This window comes from Pongo pygmaeus, chromosome 16, assembly GCF_028885625.2.
Source record: "Pongo pygmaeus isolate AG05252 chromosome 16, NHGRI_mPonPyg2-v2.0_pri, whole genome shotgun sequence".
NCBI classification, from domain to species: domain Eukaryota; kingdom Metazoa; phylum Chordata; class Mammalia; order Primates; family Hominidae; genus Pongo; species Pongo pygmaeus.
The window spans coordinates 81972663-81992804 of record NC_072389.2 but is presented as its reverse complement, the minus strand read 5'-3'; the positions used below and the strand labels follow the sequence as shown (position 1 = coordinate 81992804).

The following is a 20142-nucleotide window of genomic DNA, read 5'->3' as shown; positions in this document are numbered from 1 at the left end:
TGTTAAAAACTCCAGGTGGGCAGGGCACGGTGGCTCATGCCTGTAATCCCAGCACTTTGGGAGGCCGAGGTGGGCAGATCATTTGAGGCCAGGAGTTCGAGATCAGCCTGGCCAACTTGGTGAAACCCCATCTCTACTAAAAATACAAAAATTAGTCGGGCATGGCGGCACGCACCTGTAGTCTCAGCTACTTGGGAGGCTGAGGCAGAAGAATCACTTGAACCCTGGAGATGGAGGTTGCAGTGAGCCAAGATCATACCACTGTACTCCAGCCTGGGCAACAGAGTGAGACTCTGGTTTTTTTTTTTTGTTGTTGTTTTTGACAGAAAACTCCAGGGGTATCCAGTGTGGGGTCCCAACATTTTTGTGAGTTTTACCTTCAGGAGCTCTTCCACATGGTGAAAATTAGAGAAAAATCACCTCATGCCTCCGACAAGGGGAGGGGAAAGGGAACCATTTTAAAACATGCCAGAGCATTCTGTTCTTCTTAACAAGGTCTGATCTCCTTCAGGAGGAACTGTTTAACCAGAGATTAATTTGCTGGGGCTTTATCAGAGCCTAACTGACCTGAGGAAAGGTAAATACTCAACTTCAGCCATTCTAGCCATCCTGTCCCACCTAAGGGAGAGAGAGGAACTGAGAAGCATGTGTAAAGTTTACAGTCTCAATATGGTCTTATTGAGGTATGGTCTTAGTAAAAGACCAAGACCTCACCATAGGACTGTAGAATGCTTCCTTTTCCCCAACACCTTACCACCATGTAACAAAGGCTTATTGACAGCACTTCCTTTTACTCGTGTACCTCATGTCGGGCTACCAAGAAAATATTTCAAGATATACTAAAAGGTAAAAGACAGTTTGAAGAGACAGAGAAAGCATCAGAACCAGACTGAGCTGGAATAATCCGACTGGAAATTTGAAACAACTGTGATTAGTTTACTAAGGTCTCTAATGAATAAAGAGCAAGCAAGATGTGCAATATAAGCGGAGGGCTAGAAATCCAAGAAAGAAACAGAAATGCTAGAGATAAAAAACATTGTAGCAGAAATGAAGAATACCTTTTAAGGACTTCTTAGTAGACTGGATATGGCCGAGGAAAGAATCTCTGAGCTCTAGGATATCTCAGTAGAAACCTCCAAAACTGAAAAGCGAATAGAAAAATAACCAGAAAAAGAAAAAAAAAACAAACCCGAACTGTAATATAATATCTAAGAATTGTGGAACAGCTACTAAGAGTATAACGTGTAATGGGAATACTAGAAGGAGAAGAGAGAAAGGAACAGAAGCAATATCTGACTGAGGATTTCCCCACATTAATGTCAGATACCAATCCACAGATCTAGGAAGTTGAGAGAACACCAAATATGATAAATGCCAGAAGAACTTCAACTAGGCCTATCATTTGCAAACTACAGAAAATAAAAAATAAATACTGAAAGAAGTCAGAGGAAAAAAATCCACCATACCTATACAAGAGCAAAGGTAATAATTAGATCTGATCTCTTTTCAGAAACCATGCAAGCAGAAGAGAGTGTAGTAAAATGTTTAAAGTGCTGAGAGAAAACACCCACCAACGTAGGATTTTATATCCTGTGAAATTATCCTTTAAAAATGAAAGAGAAATGAAGACTTTCTCAGACAAAAATTGGCAGAATATGTCATAGACTTACCTTGCAAGAAATGTTAAAAGTTCTTTTAGAGAGAAGGAAATGATAGAGGTCAAAAACTCTGATGTATATAAAGCAAGTGAGAGCATTGAAGAGGGAATGAGTGAAGGTAACATAAGTTTTATTTTTCTTAATTGATCTAATAGGTAACAGTTTAAAGTAATAACAACATTGTATTCAATTACATATGCTCGCGTATTACAATTACTTATGTGCTCATGTATAAGTGAAATGAATCACAATGTAAGACACAGGAGATAGGGATTAGGATTATCTTGTTATTAAATGGTACTTGCACCACCTGTGAAGTAGTAAAGTGTTATTTGAAAGTGGACTTGGATTAGTTGTAAATGAATATTGCAAACTCTAGGACCACCACTAAAGTAAAACAAAAATACGACTAATAGCTAAGAAAAGAGACAAAATGGAATTACTTAAAATGCTCAGTTGGTGGAAGACAAAAATAGGAAAAAAGAACAAGGGCAACAAATAGAAAACCGTTACAAATATGGTAGATAGTAATCCAACTGTGTCAGTTATTACTTTCAACATCAGTAGTGTAGATGCACCAATTAAAGATAAAGATTGTCATAGTGTATGAAAAAGTAAGACCCAACTATATGATGTCTACAAGAAACCCACTTTAAATATAAAAATACATATACATATAAAGTAAATGAGTGGAGAGATATACCATGGTGATGCTAATTGAAAGAAAGCAGGAGTAGCTATATTAATTTCAGATGGAGCCAATTTAAAGTTTTATTAGGTAAATAAAACCTGAGTTTTAATACACTTAAAGTTTTAAGTTCTAAAACTTACATTTTAATAAAACTTAATATAACTTAAGTTTCGCTGATATTGGGCTTTATATTCCAGAAATCACAGTGTAAGGGTCAGGAATATGGGACATGGGTGCAGGGTAGGGAGCATGCAGAGCATTATGGGGATCAGTGTATGGGTTATGAAGGATAACCTTTGAGTTTGGGGCTTGTGGGGCAGACATAATGAAGGGCAGGGTGTGATTAGTCCTGACTGACTCAAGATAGTGGTGGTGAGGCTGTGCGTTTTTGGAGGTGGTTAGTTGTATTGTCTATGGCTCCCTCTGTCCTTTTCAGCTTGAGAAGAAGAGGCCTGAGGCTCATTCTTGACTCCTGCTGGGGAAGGGGTTGTTTTACTCCAAGTATAGGGCTCATTGTTGACTCCTGTTGAATGAGAATAGAAAGTCAGTTAAATTTTATTTATGAATTTGATAGCAAATACTGGTTAAACCTTCATCTTGTTATATGAAACTCTTTATTCAGTATCTTCTCTTTATAGTATTATAAGAGGTAATGTAAAACCTTTCTTCAAAACTTGTGAAGTTATTACTTAAAGGAGCATTATATAATGACATTCTAAACATTATAGTGTAAATTTTATGACTGCCATTTTGATAAAGCATGCAGAAGAGTTAAGCCCAAATTAAAATTGGAAATACTTGGGTATAAAAAGAAGTTATTCCTTGAAGCTTTCTGTATAAAATATACTAGTACTTAGAATTCTAAATCAATGTCTTTGTTTACAGTTATCAGTGAATATCCTAACTGGCTAAATAATAGAGCTTGAAAAAAATGACAAATATTTTTTCCCCTTAGTTGGTGCTTCCCGTGCTGCTGTTGATGCTGGCTTTGTTCCCAATGACATGCAAGTTGGACAGACAGGAAAAATAGTAGCACCAGTAAGTATTGCAATAAAATATGCTGTGCAAAATGTTTTGGGGATAAGTACTGTATGTATTTGTTGAACAGTGATCTCAGTGATTTATCTTACTCAGTGTTCCTAACCAGTTAGCCAGTACCATGGTGAATATGTCATTTTCACAAGGTCTGTGTAGTTCTTGGTCTCAGTAAAATGCGCCCAGCAGTTCTTAAATCCAGCTTATTTTTCAAGTGTTTTAAAGCAGTGGAACATTTTATCAAATTAAGTCATATTACATCAAATAAAACATTGATAAAAGCAGCATTTTATCAACTCAAATTTGTAAGTTCACATTGATAATATTTATTTCCATAAAGCCTTTAGAGAGTATAAAATCAATGAGAACAATGAACCTATTTTAATGAACAGAATTTTGAAATTGGGAGCTGTGAATGACAGTTTTAGTCTTATATCTTCCTGAACACCTAGTTTATTTCTGTATTTTGTCTTATAGTATGAATTTCAGAAGATTCTGTTCTACATAGATAAGTGATACTAGAATGTTCTTCAGTTAAGCCTATCTAAAACTTGGAAGAGCAGGAAATTTTGGTCTCAAACTTGAATCACAGTTCATAATGACTGTTTATATTTCTTAGGTGATACAGATTTTCAGTGAATAGGAGTCTCAGCCAGTTTAAACTTGTATAGTATGCAGGAAAACATGTTTTTTATATATTTCAAAACAATATGTAGTCTTGTCCATTAAAAAAAAAATCTTACATCCCAGTGCCCTATTCTATGAGATATTCATTCACAGTTTTAAAATACTGTAGTCAACATTTTCAAGGCTTATTTTTGAAGTTTTTTTTTTTTTTTTTGAGACGAGTCTCGCTCTGTCGCCGAGGCTGGAGTGCAGTAGCGTGATCTCAGCTCACTGCAACCTCCACCTCCCAGGTTCAAGCAATTCTCTGCCTCAGCCTCCCAAGTGGCTGGGATTACAGGCGCCCACCACCATGCCCGGGTAATTTTTTTGTATTTTTAGTAGAGACGGGGTTTCATCATCTTGGCCAGGCTGGTCTTGAACTCTGACCTTGTGATCCACCCGCCTTGGCCTCCCAAAGTGCTGGAATTACAGGTGTGAGCCACCGTGCCCAGCCTGAAGTTTGTTTTGAAGTATTTGTTCAAGTCTTTTGCCTGTTTAAAACTTGAGTTCTTTTTCTTTTTCTTTTCTCTTTGTAGGAGTTTTTTATATAACCTACATACAAATTCTTTGTCAGATGTGTGTTGTATTTTTCCCATACTAGGGCTTCCTATTCATTTTCTTTTGATGAGTAGAGATTTCTAATTTTGATAGCTTAATGTACCAGTCTTTCTTCTTATGCTTAATACGTTTTGTGTTATTCAACTTACTTGAAGTCAGAAAAGAAGATTTAAAGCTTGAAATACATACTAGAATTATTCATAAATTAAGTCACATCATCATGTGGCCTGTTTGCTTGTCATACTGAATTAGGCTGTGAGAATGGATTTATTGAGCAGATGAGCTTGAGCCTTCCTTGACATTTAATGAGCTCTAGCACACATGCATCTATATATCTATATATATCTATATATCTCTCTCTATGTATCTATCTATCTATCTATATATATATTTTAAGAGACAGGGTCTTGCTATGTTACCTGGGCTGGAGTGCAGGGGTTGGTCACAGGCATGATCATAACACACCACAGCCTCTAACTCCTAGCCTCAATTAATCCTGCCACCTCAGCCTCTTGAGGGGCTGGGACTACAGGTATGTGCCACCATTCCTGACTGGCACACACATTATTTGTGGAAATCTTTCAATTTTACATGAGTAGACATCTGTAGGCCTGATTTCATAAAAGATCAGCAGACCCACAACCTTCTTAACCAAAAATATGTCTACAAGAAATTCAGGCTGGGAGCGGTGGCTCACGCCTGTAATCCCAGCACTTTGGGAGGCCGATGCAGGCGGATCACGAGGTCAGGAGATTGAGATCATCCTGGCTAATACGGTGAAACCCCGTCTCTACTAAAAATACAAAAAATGAGCCGGGTGTGGTGGCATATGCCTGTAGTCCCAGCTACTGCGGGGGTTGAAACAGGAGAATTGTTTGAACCAGGAGGCGGAGGTTGCAGTGAGCTGACATTGTGCCACTGCACTCCAGCCTGGGCGACAAGAGTGAGACTGTCTCAAAAAAAAAAAAAAAAAAAAAAAAAAAAAAAATTCAAAGATATACACTGAAGTGACAAGAGACTTATTTTGACTGACAGAGAGTGCTTGTGGTTATCAAATAGAAGAGCAGAGTGGCAGGGAGTGGCTGGTGGTATCCTTTCCTATATTGAAAATAAATGGCATACCATCAGCATTATTCAATATTACTCTTATGGATATAGAACCATTGAAATTTTTTTTCATAAGGAAATACATTAAATGCTTTGAAGACTTTGACATAAACTATACAGCCTCCGAGAGAATTTTGATTCATTAACTCAGGGGGTGTGTGTGTATGTGTGTATATATATATACACACACACATATACGCATATATGTGCATACACATATGCACACATTATGAATGTACATTTTGTTAAGGATCTGAAACTTTTTTTGGAAACTGTATCTCAAATTTACAGAAAACTTACAAGTAGAGAACAAAAAACCTATATTTTTATGGGCCATTTGAGTAACTTGCTGTGATCATCCCCAAATATGTTATATAGGACGTTTTCCTAATAACTACAATACAACTTTTTAAATTAGGATATTAACATTGATACATAATACCATCTAAGCATCAGACGCTGACATTCAGGTTTTGCTTATTATTCCAAAAATGTCCTTTATAGCAAAAGGATATAGTGCAGAGTCACATATTAACATTTTAACTGTCATGTGTCCTTCAATCTTAAATATTAATAGTTCCACAGTCTTACCTTCACTTTATGAGGGAATTGTGAAGATTACCAGACAGCTGTTTTATAGAATGTCCCTCAATTTGGATTTGTCTAATGTCTTCAATTTAGGTTATATATCTTGAACAGGAATATCACAGAAGTGATACCTCATCCTATCAGATGGTATACAATTTCATTTGGTCTTTCATTAATGATTTTCACTTTAATCCTTTGATTAAGGCAATATGTGCCAACTTCTCCACTGTAAAGTTATTTTTCCCATTGTAATACATATTTTATATGGAGGTACTTTGAAATTATGTAAATATCCCAGTTTTCCTCAAACTTTTTTTTTTTTGAGACATAGTCTCGCTCTGTCGCTGAGGCTGGAGTGCAGTGGTGTGATCTCGGCTCACTGGAACTTCTGCCTCCAGGGTGCAAATGCTTCTCATGTCTCAGCCTCCTGAGCAGCTTGAATTACAGGCATGCACCAACCCGCCCAACTAATTTTTGTATTTTTAGTAGAGACTGGATTTTGCCATATTGGCCATGCTGGTCTGGAACCCCTGGCCTCAAGTGATCCGCCCACCTCGGCCTCCCAAAGTGCTGGGATTACAGGCGTGAGCCACCATGCCTGGCCAATAAACTTTTGATTTATTCATTTATTTGTATCAGTATGGACTTATGGTACCTATTTTATTCAGTGGGTAAAAATCTATGGTTGTCATTATTATTGATGTACGAATTGTCCCATGTTTGGCTAGTGAGAGGCCCTCTGTGTCTTTTTGACGTGTTCCCATCATTCTTTGAATCCTTTTTTACTTCCTGACAAGACAAGATGTTCCAGGCTCATTTTGTATTTTTCCTGTCCCATCTCTGGAACCAGTCATTTCTCCAAGGAATCCTGGTTCCTTTTGCTGAAGAAAAGTATTTAGAAGCCAATGTCTCAATGCTAGTTATGCTCATTGCTGTTGAGATGTCACTGCTCCCATGACATCTCAGTGAAAAAAGCTAGAGAATGTGTGTGGGCATGTGTCTGTCTAGGCAAATATATGCATATATATATTTACATACATACACAAACACATTTACATTTATATTTCTGTATCAGTTGTATATGTTGAAAACCATAAGTGTACACTGGTATCTCCAATTCTAGTCTCATACCACAGGGTTAATTCTGGTTTTCTCCCTTTTCCTATTTGTAATGCCTTTCTCCTATGGTGAGAAACCTAGACCCTGCCAGTACTCTACCCTGCACAGATGCCCTCCTTGCCCCCACTCAAGCTCCAACACCTGGAACTGAATAGTCTTCCTGTATAGATACCCTCCCCACCCTACTTGGACTCTGGCATCTCGTCTGGGTAGCTTTTTCCCAAGATGGTTGCATAATTTTACACTCGTACCAGCTATGTATGTGGGATCTAGTTGCTCCTCATTTTCACCATTTGGTGTTTTAGACATTTTGGTGGATGTTATTGGTTTTAATTTGCATTTCCCTGCAATTAATCTGATGCTCATCTAATGATGATGAGCACTGTTATATTATTGGCCATTTAAACGTCTTCCTTATGAAGTGCCTGTTCAAATCTTTTGCCCTTTTTTTAATTGAATTGCTTGTTTTCATTATTGAGTTATGGACATATTTTATATATTCCTTTACAAGTTTCTTGTTAGATACGGGTTTTACAAACATTTTCTCACAGTCCGTGTCTTACCTATTTATTTTCTTAATGGTATCAGATTGAGGAAGTTCCCTTCTATTTCTAATTTGCTGAGAGTTTTAGGAATGTGTGTTGAATTTTGTCGGATGTTTTCTGCATCTGTTAAGATGATTGGATAGTTTTTTGTTGGGATGATCAGACCCAACACCAGGCCATGGGGGCTACAAAGTCCGGAGGAGTCAAAGGAATGAGAAAAGACAGGTTAAGAGAGAGTGGGAACAGGGGGCCAACGCTAGTATGGAGGCTGTGAAGGCCCCAAGCTCTGGGAACCCATGCTATTTATTGATGATCAAACAAAGAAACAGGTGGTGAGGATGAGGGGGTTGAAAGGAAGCGATGTATCAAGCAAATGAGCTACAGCTGTGATGGTGTAGCATTTTCTTGGAAACATGGCTACTTGAGATAATGGGTGTGCTAGAAGCAAGAAGCCATCAAGTTTAGACATATTCCAAACGCCACTAGGTATTTTAGACCCTGGACCCTAGACATATTCCAAAACTCTTTTATATTGTGTCAGACATGCAAGCCCTGCCTCAGCTTCTCTCCCAACATTCAGCTTTTCTCCCAACATGCCCCCCTTTTCTTTTTTGTAAAACCGCCACAGCTGTCATTGCTTGTTCTTGATGGCAGCTTTCTCTCCAGCGGTGGCTTCCGCATCTGCAGACTAAAAGGAGACAACACAAGCACATAATTATTAGAACAAAATCTGCAAGTGTAGAGCTTCCAATGGCCTTAATCCATTTAAGAGGATTGACTGTAGACAACCCATCGGCTGTCTTGTTGAAAATACCAGTTGCAGGGAGGAGGTTCAAGTGAGCCTGAGAGGCTTCAAAAACCTGCTCTTTTAGTTTTACAATATCAAGGGTGAGATTTTCATCTCTGCCCTCTAGATGGCGTTTAAGAGTAGCATAACACAACTTTGAATCCAAAAGGTCCTCTTTTTGTTTTTGAATTAATTGAGCAAGACAATTGCAGGCTGTGCAGCCCTTAATTGCCGGTTGGTGATCCAGCTTCATTTTTCTTAGCCCTTATTCAAAATGGAGTCACTCTGGTTTGAATGCTTCTTACATATTTCCTCTTTCCCTTTTGCAAGAGGACCCTTAATTCTAAGGGTTGCGGAAGGATGGAGGTCTGTCTTCTGTAACTTCTTCATGCTGAACAGGGGTGATGATACTCCTGCCTACCTATTAGGGTCTCTTGTATTTAGGATAGAGAGGAATTCAGTCAGAAAACATTGGTCCATTAAGCATCTGTTGTACCTCTGAAACCCAGCAAAAGGTAAAATCCTGGCACTCCAACAGTTTCTCAGCTTCCTGTGTGGTTTTCTTGATCTGTCCCATGTTATGGGGGTTGATGTCAGCATGACTCTGGTTGGTCCTTGTTCCATCTTTGTATTCAGATTCACCTGGCTCATGGCTTGTACTGGGGGAACCCAGTCCATGGTTGGGATCCATACTGGGGGAACCCAGTCCATGGTTGGGATCCATGGGCCTCCAGTCTCCTGTTCCATGGTCATACACATCTTAAGGGCACCCACACGGTTTTTTCATCTCCTGCAAAAATACAAACATACCCTCACCCCTACATTAGTAAATCTACTGAAACAGAAGCAAAGCCTTTTTTTTTTTTTTTTTGGCTGTAGCTGGGAGGCATGCCATTGCTGAAGTATTTGTAACTCAGCTTCTGCCTCTTTGGTTAATTACTGCGGGGTAAAAGTTAACATTGGTAATGAGAAGCAGGCTTTTTGTGATTAACAGAAGGCATAGAGAAAGCAAATTGAGGCTTATCCTTCTTATGCAATAGTATAGCAAAAAAGCAATCCTTAAACCTTCAATTTGCACTGTACAGGTGGATCCACTAGATGCTGTGGCTCATGATAGATCTTCAGATGTTTGGTGGGCACCCACAGACACCTGGTTGTCAGCTGGAGAGACACAAGCAAATCCTCTTCCCCATATAATTATCTTTCCTTTTTCTCAGCTTTTTGTATGTGCATCTCTCCATCATATATCTTGTCCAGCCTTTTTATTTTCCTTTTGGCCTGTCAGTTGTTCAGCTGCAGTCGTGGGTTGAACTTTTTATAAATTTAAAAACTTTAAATGTTAATAAAGCTAAATGAAATTGCATATGCAGTGTCTTATATTCCTGGTCCCCTCCCTTTTGTATGTGAGTTTTTAAAGTAGGATTAGCTCTTTAAGCAATGTCAGTTTGAAAAACTTGCTGTTGAGGTCCTGCAAATTAGGCTTTTCCATTACTAGATCCATCAGTAAAAACAGTAATGGCCACTCCAATAGGGGCTTTTTGAGTAATAGAAGGCAGTATCCAGGATGTTAATTATAGAAATGGAAATACCTTAGATTTAGGATAATAATTATCAAGAATGCCAACAAAACCGGCCAAATTAACTTGCCATTCTTGGGAATTAATATAGACTTGTTGAATTTGTTGTTCTATTAATGGAACTATAATCTGATTTGGATCATATCCCATTAGCTTTGTTGTGCGCAGCCTCGCTTGTCCTACTAGCACAGCAATTTAAGTACAGAGTGAGCGTTTTGGTTGTATTGTGAGGTAGAAAAAGCCACTCAACCAGATCATCCTGTTGAACTATAAACTCCTGTAGGCAAATGCTTAGTAGGAAAAACTAAAAACTGGAATGGCTGTATCAGATTAATTCGTTCTACTTGTGCTTGCTGAATTTTTTCCTCAATTAATGGAAGTTCCTCCAATGCTTCTTTGAACAGGGAGCATTTACTGTTAAGCTTAGAATCACCTTGTAAAGTAGAAAAGAGATGAGACACAGTATAGGTAGGCATTCCTAAAGTTGGATGAATCCAATTAATGTCTCCTAATTTTGGAAATCACTTAAGGTTTTTAAATTATCTCTTCAAATTCGAACTTTTTTTTTTTTTTGTGACGGAGTCTCGCTTTGTTGCCCACGCTGGAGTGCAGTGGCGCGATCTCAGTTCACTGCAAGCTCCACCTCCCAGGTTCACGCCATTTTCCCACCTCAGCCTCCTGAGTAGCTGGGACTACAGGCGCCCGCCACCACGCTTGACGAATTTTTTTGTATTTTTAGTAGAAGCAGGGTTTCACCATGTTAGCCAGGATAGTCTCGATCTCCTGACCTCATGATCCGCCTGCCTCGGCCTCCCAAAATGCTGGGATTACAGGCGTGAGTCACCGCGCCCGGCCAAATTTGAACTTTTTGAGGCTTAATAGCACTTTGTTCTAACTTCATTCCTTGATATTGAAAGGGAGTAGAAATTTGGATTTTATCAGGGGCTGTAATTAACCCTGCCGCATTTACAGTCTTTTCTGTTTGTAGCACATCAATTCTTCCCTAGTTTCAGCTGCACACAAAATATCATCCATGTAATGGATAATATAACATTTTTTAAACTGTTCTCTAACTGGCTTAATAGCTTTCCCGACATAAGTTTGACAAATAGTCGGGGTATTTAATATGCCTTGTGGCAGTACTTTCCAATGATACCTGTCCACTGGTTCATTATTATTTATGGCAGGAACAGTAAAAGCAAATTTTTCATAATCTTGGGCAGGTAAAGGAATGGTAAAAAAGCATTCCTTTAGATCTATCACTATAAGAGGCCAGTATTTTGGAATCATTGTTGGGGAGGGCAGCCCTGGTTGTAGCGTGCCCATGGGTTGAATTACAGCATTAACAGCCCTCAAATCTGTTAGCATTCTCCATTTACCCGATTTTTTCTTAATGACAAATACAGGAGAATTCCAAGGGGAGAAAGTAGGCTCTATATGTCCCTTTTGCAATTGTTCCTGCACCAGTTCTTTTAAAACCTCCAGTTTTTCCTGTTTCAGTGGCCATTGCTCCACCCAAACTGGTTTGGCAGTTAGCCAAACAAGAGGAATGGGAGCCAGAGGCTCAATAATGGCCACTGCTACAAATGATACTCCAATCCAGTCTGATCTGTTTGTCCTTCTGAAGGTTCTGATTGGCCATTTTTATTTTTTCCTAGTCCTTCTCCCGAGCGATATCCCATATTTTTCATCATTTGTCCACTAATATTACTATATTGATCCATAGGAATAGATATTTCAGCACCCCATTGTTGCAGTAAGTCTCTACCCCATAAATTGACAGGAATAGGTATAATAATAGGTTGGATTGTCCCTGGCCATCCCGCCCTTGACATGGTAAAATCAAGGGACTTTGAAAAACTTCTGAGGCAGTCCCTACGCCATCGATACCCGTGGAAGTCTTTTGTTTAGGCCAGTGTGGGGGCCATTGATTTAAAGCAATAAATAGAGACATCAGCTCCAGTATCTACTAGTCCTTCAAAATCCTTTCCCTGAATAGTTACTATACAAATAGGTCTTTTGTCAGACACTTGATTAACCCAATATAAAGCTTTTTCTGCTGGATTAGTACTACCAAAGCCTCCTGTTCTTTTCACTGTGCTGATTCCTAGTTTTATATAGGGTAGCAGCAAGAACTGAGCAATTCATTCTCTCGGGGAGGCAGACCACGGAGTCGAGGAACTAATAACTAGTTGAATCTCTCTGGTATAATCAGAGTCAATTATTCCCATCTGCACAGTGACACCTTTTGAATTTAGACTAGACCTTCCAAGTAACAGACTGACTGTTCCTGAGGGTAAGGGTCCCCTAACTCCTGTGGGGACCTTCTTTGGTGGCTCCCCAGGAAGGAGACAGGAATTGTGCTGCAGAGGTCTACGGCAGCACTGTCTGCTGTGGCAGGGGACAACTGTATGTTAAGGGCACTGGCTGTGCCAGATATGCCTTGGTTTGTTGAGGGGCCCAAGGCAGGCCCCTCTTCCTATTTCCTGAAAGAGGTTGTCCATCTTTGCTAAATTTAGAATGACACTGATTTACCCAGTGATTGCCTTTCTTACACCAGGGACATACACCAGGACTTTTCTGTTGATTGATGGTAGTGGTTTTTCCTTTTGATTTCCGTTTCTACATTCCTTTTTTGTGTGTCCAAATTGCTCACAATTAAACCAAGAGCCTGAGAAACGGAACATATTCTTTCCTACTTTTAATCCAGCCATAGCCTGAGCTAAAAGAGTAGCCTTATGTAAGTTACCTCCAATGCCATCGCAAGCCTTAATATATTCAGCTAAATGAGCCTTCCCTCTCAGGTGTCTAATAGCAGTTTGACACTCTGCATTAGCATTATCATATGCAAGAAGCTGTATTATAACATCCTGAGCTGTTTTATCAGTTATGGCTTCATATACAGCCTCTTGGAGCCAAGCAATAAAATCAATATATGGTTCTTTAGGTCCTTGTCAGACAACTGAAAGAAGGATATTTTTCCCCTGTAACATTTATCCTTTCCCATGCCCGTAAGCACACAGAGCGCAGCTGAACAATGGCAACGTCCTCCATTACTGCTTGATTCTCTAATCGACCCCAATTAGGGCCAACTCCCAGTAACTCTTCAAAGGAAACAGGCACAGGTGACTGCACTTGTGTGTTTTCCCTTGCCTGAGTTTGAGCTTCGTCAGCCCACCAGGTTTTAAACTGCAAGTACTGGGACGGAGTGAGAACAGATTTTGTTGAAGTATCCCAATCATATGGTATTAACCTATTATCAAGAGCCACATTTTTCAACAAAGTTTTCACAAAAGGAGAGTTCGGTTCATAATGAATAATAGCTTGCTTAAATTCCTTTAAAACTTAAAAGGAAGAGTGGCCCAATTAGCTATATTCTGTCGTCCTTGCTGGGTTTGCCATGCTTCAAGGTCTCCCTCAGCCCTAGCTTTTTGAATAGAATTTTGTATAGCACCACCAATTGCTCCAGGTTTTAATGTTGCAACTACAGGAGCAGTAAGTTTTTCAGCTAATTCATTGTCTCGCCCAGTAAGGGGGAGAGGGGAGGGGCCATTCACTTAATTCAGCAGGTGGAGCTGACGGGCTAGTAAAACATACTTTTTTTAGTTTTCCTTTCCTTTCTTTAATCTCCTCCGGTAGCTGTTCCTCACACTCAGAATCTGAAGTTAGTTTTTTACACTCGTCCTCCTCTTCCTCATCTGAATCTGCCTCATCATCGGTTTGAAATGGCTCAGGAGTTACCTTTATTAGTGCCCACACTGACCAAATGGAAACTGGAATTTTTGCTCTGTCTTTATACACCTTTTTAAAATCTCTTCCAGTTCTCTCCCATTCATCCAACTCCATAGTCCCTTGTTCTGGAAACCATGGGCAAAACTGCTTTACTGTACTAAAGAGTGATAACAAATTCTGAGTACTAACTTTCACTCCCCTTCTTCATAATAAATGCCTTAAGAAATTCAAATAAGCAGAGTGTTTGCTTTTACTTTGTCCCATTGTTACCCTGGTTCTTCCAAGTGCTCAGCTTCCCCACCAAACTTCTTTCAGTCGTACCTGGGTGTCCTCTGACGATGCATCCTCTGCTTTCACGTGCTCTAGCGTTCCTTCACTGTGGTCTTTGTCGTCCCATGTTGGGTGCCACGAATGTTGGGGTGATCAGACCCAACACCAGGCCATGGGGGCTACAAAGTCTGGCGGAGTCAAAGGAATGAGAAAAGACGAGAGAAAGTGGGACCAGGGGTCCAACGCTAGTATGGAGGCTGCGAAGGCCCCAAGCTCTGGGAGCCCACACTATTTATTGGTGATCAAACAAAGAAACAGGTGGTGAGGATGTGGGGGTTGAAAGGAAGTGGTGTATCAAGCAAATGAGCTACAGCTGTGATGGTGTAGCATTTTCTTTGAAACATATGGGTACTTGAGATAATGGGAGTGCTAGAAACAAGGAGCCAGCAAGTCTAGACACGTTCCAAAGGCCACGAGGGGTTTTAGACTCTGGACCCCGAACATGTTCCAAGACACTTTTACATTACGTCAGACATGCAAGCCCTGCCTCAGCTTCTCTCCCAACACTCAGCTTTTCTCCCAACACTTTTCTTTATTCTGTTAATATGGTGAACTATATTGTTTGATTTTCATATGTTAAACTACCTTGAATTACTGTGATAAACTGTAGTAGTTGATCATGTTATCCTTTTAATATATTGCTGGTTTTGATTTGCTGATATTGTGTTAAGAATTTTTGAGTCTGTCTTTATTAGGATATTATGTAATTTTCTTTTAAAAAAATAACTGGAGTTTTGGTATCAGCATTATGCTACCTTCATGAAATGGTTGGAAGATGTTTCTTCCTGCTTTATTTTCTGAATGAGTTTGTGTAAGGTTGGTGTTTTTTTTTTTTTTCTTAAATGTTTGATGTAATTCATTAGTGCAGCCAAATGGGCCTGGCATTTTCTTTCTTGGACTATTTCACAAAGAATGCAGTTCCTGTAACAGATTTAGGGCTAGTCAGATTTTCCATTTTATTTTGTGTCAGTTTTGCTAATTGATCCATGTCTTCTAAATTGTCAAATGTGTTAGATGAAGTTGTTTATATTGCCTTTTTTCTTTTAGTGTATATAAGATCTGGAGTGATACTTCCTCTTTCATTTCTTATTTAGTTTGTGTTTTTTCCTTTTTTGTTCTCCCCTCTTCATTAGTTTAGCTAGGAGTTTATAAAAATTTTAAAAAATGTTTTCATTGATCCAACTTTCAAAAATAACAGCTTTGGCTGGGTGCAGTGGCTCATGCCTGTAGTCCCAGCACTTTGGGAGGTCGAGTTTTATTGAAATATAATTTACATACCATGCAATGCATAGTGTTTAAAGTGTAACTCAGTGGCTTTTAGGGTATTCAAAGAGTTGTACAATTTTTACCTCAATCAGCTTTAGAATATTTTTTTCATCACCCGTGAAAGGAACCCCATACTTATTTTCTTCCCAACTCCCCTAGTCCTAGGCAATTGCTAATCTTTGTCTCTACAGTTTTGCCTATTCTAGACATTTTATGTAAATGGAATCATATAATATTTGGTCTTTTGTGACTAATTTCTTTCATTTAGCATGATGTTTTCAAGGTTCATTTATGTCAAAGCACTTCTTTTTATTGCTGAATAATATTCCATTATATACCACATTTCATTTATCCATCATTTGATGGACATTTGGGTGTTCTTCCTTCTTAACTATTATGAATAATGCTGCTATGAACATTTGCGTACAAGTTTTTGTGTGGACTTATGTTTTCATTTCTCTTGTGTATATACCTAGGAGTGAAATTGCTGGGTCATGTGGTAACTCTGTGTTCAACCTTTAGAGCAACTTGTCCAAACCACAGTCCAGGTTGGCTTTGAATGTAGCCCAACACAAATTCATAAACTTTCTTAAAACATTATTTTTTTTTTTCTTTTTTTTAGCTCATCAGTTATCGTTAGTGTTAGTGTATTTTATGTGTTCCAAGATTACTTCTTCCAGTGTGGCCCAGAGAAGCCAAAAGATTGGACACCCTGGTTTAGAGGAACTCCCAAGTTTTTCCAGAGCAACTACACCAACAGTGAACCAACTTTTAGCTTTATTAATTTTTTCTGTTGTCTCTTTTTCATTTTATTGATTTTTGCTCTTTATTTTCTTCCTTCTAATTACTTTGGGCTTACCTGGCTTTTAAGGTAGAACTTTACTAATTTTGTATTTTTCTTATTTTAAAATATAAATATTAAAGCTATAAATTTTCCTCAAAGTACTTTAATTGCAGCCCATGCTTTTGATACAGTTTTATCCTTCTTTTCAAGATATTTTCTAATTTAGAAATGTTTTATTTCTAGATATTTGTGTTTTTCCCAGATGTCTTTCTGTTATTGGTTTCTAATTTAATTTTGTTGTGGTCAGAGAACATATTTTATAATAGTTCAATCTTAAAATTTATTGAGACTTATTTTATGATCCAGCATATGCTCTATTTTGGTGAACATACCTTTTGCATTTGAAAAGAAAGTGTATTCTGTAGTTGCTGGATGTAATGTTCTATAAGTGTTAGGTAACAGGACAAGTCTGTATTGCGGCCTGTTTTTGTACTTAAAGTTTTATTGGAATACAGCCATACTAATTCATACACTACCTTTTTTTTTTTTTTTTTGAGATAGGGTCTCGCTCTGTCACCCAGGCTGGAGTGCAGTGCTGCAATCTCAGCTCACTGCAACCTCTGCCTACCGGGTTCAAGCAATTGTCATGTCTCAGCCTCCTGAGTAGCTGGGACTACAGGTGCACAGCACCATGCCTGGCTAATTTTTTGTATTTTAGTAGAGACACGGTTTCACCATGTCGGTCAGGCTGGTCTCAAACTCCTGAACCCAGGCAATCTGGCCGCCTCGGCCTCCCAAAGTGCTGGGATTACAGGCGTGAGCCACCGTGCCCACCCTCATTCATATACTTCTTTGTCTATGTCTGCTTTTGCTTTATAAAAGAAAGATTGAGTGGTTAACAACAGACTCTATAGCCAACAAAACCAAAAATATTTACTATCTAACCCTTTAGAGATAAAGTTTGCTAACCCCTACTCTACATCTTTTATGCCCTTACCAAATTTTTTGGTCTAGTTGTTCTGTCACTTACTGGGAGAAGGTATTAAAAACTGTGATTGTGGATTTGTCGGTTTCTCACTTTAGTTTTGTCAGTTTTTGCTTGATATATTTTGAAACTCTCTTATTGGGACGTTCATTCGTGATTGATCTATCTTCCTGATAAATTGACTATTTTATTATTATGTAATTTTCCTCTTTATGTTTGGTAGTACTTTTTCTTGAAGTCTACTTTGATATTAATAAAGACACTTCAGATTTCTTATGCTTACTCATTGCATAATGTATCTTTTTCTGTCTTTTTCAGTGTATCTCTTTCTTTATATTTAAAATGTATTTCTAATAGGTATGTATAGTTGAGTCTTGCTTTTTTAATTCATTCTGACCAGCTCTGATTTTTTTGTTTGTTTGTTTGTTTGTTCAAGAGGGAGTTGCGCTCTTGTTGCCCAGGCTGGAGTGCAATGGCATGATCTCGGCTCACCATAACCTCTGCCTCCTGGGTTCAAGTGATTCTCCTGCTTCAGCCCCCTGAGTAGCTGGGATTACAGGCATGCGCCACCACGCCCGGCTAATTTTGTATTTTTAGTACAGATGGGGTTTCTCCATTTTGGTCAGGCTGGTCTCGAACTCCTGACCTCAGGTGATCCACCCGCCTCGGCTTCCGAAAGTGCTGGAATTACAGGCATGAGCCACTGCACCCAGCCTCAGCTCTGATTTTTCTACTGGGACTTTAAGGTCATTTATATTTTTCTCTGACTGCTGTTAAGAATTTCTCTTTATCACTTGTTAAGCAATTGGATTATGATACATCTTGTAGTTTCCTTCATATTTCCTGTTCTTGGGGTTTTTTGTGCTTCTTAGATCTGTAGGGTTTTAATTTTTTCAAATTTGCAAATATTTTGATTATTATTTAATAAAAAAAGTCCAAATAGCTTTTTTGCTCCAATTGCATATATATTAGGTCTCCTTAAGTTGTTCCACAGCTTACCAATGGTCTATTTTTTCTTATTTTTTTTCTCTTTGTGTTTCATTTTGAATAGTTTCTTTTGCTGTATTTTCCAGTCATGAATTTTTTTTTTCCGCAGTGTCTAATCTGCTAATTCCATCCAGTATATTTTTATCATAGACATTATAGCTTTTATCTCCAGAAGTTTGATTTGGGCCATTTTATATGTTCCATTTTGCTACCTAACATTTATAATATTTTCTCTACCTTCTTGGACATCTGGGACATACTTATAATAACTATTAATATCCCTCTTTACAAATTCTTTCATCCTTGTCATTTGGGGATTTATATCATTCGCTTTTCTTCTCATTATGGATCATATTTAACTGCATCTTTGCATGCATTGGTAATTTTTTATTAGATGCCAGACATTGCAAATTCTCCCTTGCTGAATGCTAGATATTTTTGTATTCCTGTATATATTTCTTTAAATTTTTTAAATGTCAGATTTTTTAAATTTGTACAAATTTGTGGAGTACCTGTGAAATTTTATTATATGTATATAATGTGTGGTGATAAAGTCAGAGTATTTAGGATGTTCATCACTTGAGTACAATACACTTTTGTCAACTAACGTCACCTTACTGTACTGTCAAACACTGGATTTATTCTTTGTGTCTAAATGTATATTTGTACCCTTTAACCCATCTCTCTTCATCCTCCCCAATTCCCCCACTCACCCTTCCCAGTCTCTGTTATCTAGCTTTCTACTCTCTACCTCCATGCAATCTAATTTTTTAGTTTCCACGTATATATGAGAACGTGTGATATTTATCTTTTTGTGCCTGGCTTATTTCACTTAAGATAATGACCTACGGTTCTATCCCTGTTGCTGCAGTTGACATTATTTTATTCTTTTTTATGGCTTTGTTCTAGGATGCAGTGAAAGTTATTTAGAAACAGTTTGATCCTTTCAGATTTTGCTTTTTAAATATGAACTGTATCCTGGAAACTTGCTCAAGTTGGTAGGCTGGGGCAGTCACTGGGCTCATCTTGTTTGTTTCTCCTGGTTTTCAGATCTGTGCTGCCTGATATCCAGTGTCAGAAAGCAATTGTTTCTTAAGTTTTGTCCAATGTTTTAGTTATTTCAGGCAAAGGGTACATTCAATTCCTGTTACTACATCTTGGTTGGAAGTGAAATTAGTTCATAATAATTTTTACAGTTGGGTTTAGTTGTCATTTTGCTATTTGTATCCTGCTTATCCTATCTGTTTTTGTTCGTATACTTGCTTTGTTTTGTTCTGTTTCTCTGCTTCTCCTTTTCTGCCCTATTTTGGGCCAGTTGAATATTTTAAATTCTTTTATTGGATTTTTAGCTATACCTCTTTGCATTATTTTGTTTTTTAGTTATTTCAATTGGGATTACAACATATTTAACTTTTCACGGTCTACAGAGAGTTAATATTGTACTAATTCATGTAAAACCTTGGAACCATATACAATTGACCCTTGAACCATGGGGGTTAGGGCCAATGACCCACTATGCAGTTGAAAATCTGTGTATAACTTTTGATTGCCCCTAAATTTAACTACTAATAGCTGTTGGCCAGAAACCTTACCAATAACATAAACAGTTGATTATAACACGTATTTTATATGTTATATATATTATATATTATGTTTTTATAATAAAATAAGCTAGAGAAAAGAAAATGTTACTAAGAAGATTATAAGGAAGAGAAAATATATTTACT

General features: G+C 38.2%; 1 protein-coding gene across 2 annotated transcripts in view; it reads left to right on the top strand.

Moving 5' to 3' along the window:
* ETFA (electron transfer flavoprotein subunit alpha) overlaps positions 1 to 20142 on the top strand; it is a 101385-nt gene that overhangs the window by 34247 nt on the left and 46996 nt on the right. For both annotated transcript variants that reach the window (XR_010123987.1, XM_054450091.2), the window contains exon 9: positions 3305 to 3387. Coding sequence is in view for 1 of the 2 variants with exons in the window: in XM_054450091.2 (XP_054306066.1) it covers positions 3305 to 3387 (83 nt within the window). In the remaining variant the exon portion in view is untranslated. The remainder of the gene's footprint in view (positions 1 to 3304; positions 3388 to 20142) is intronic.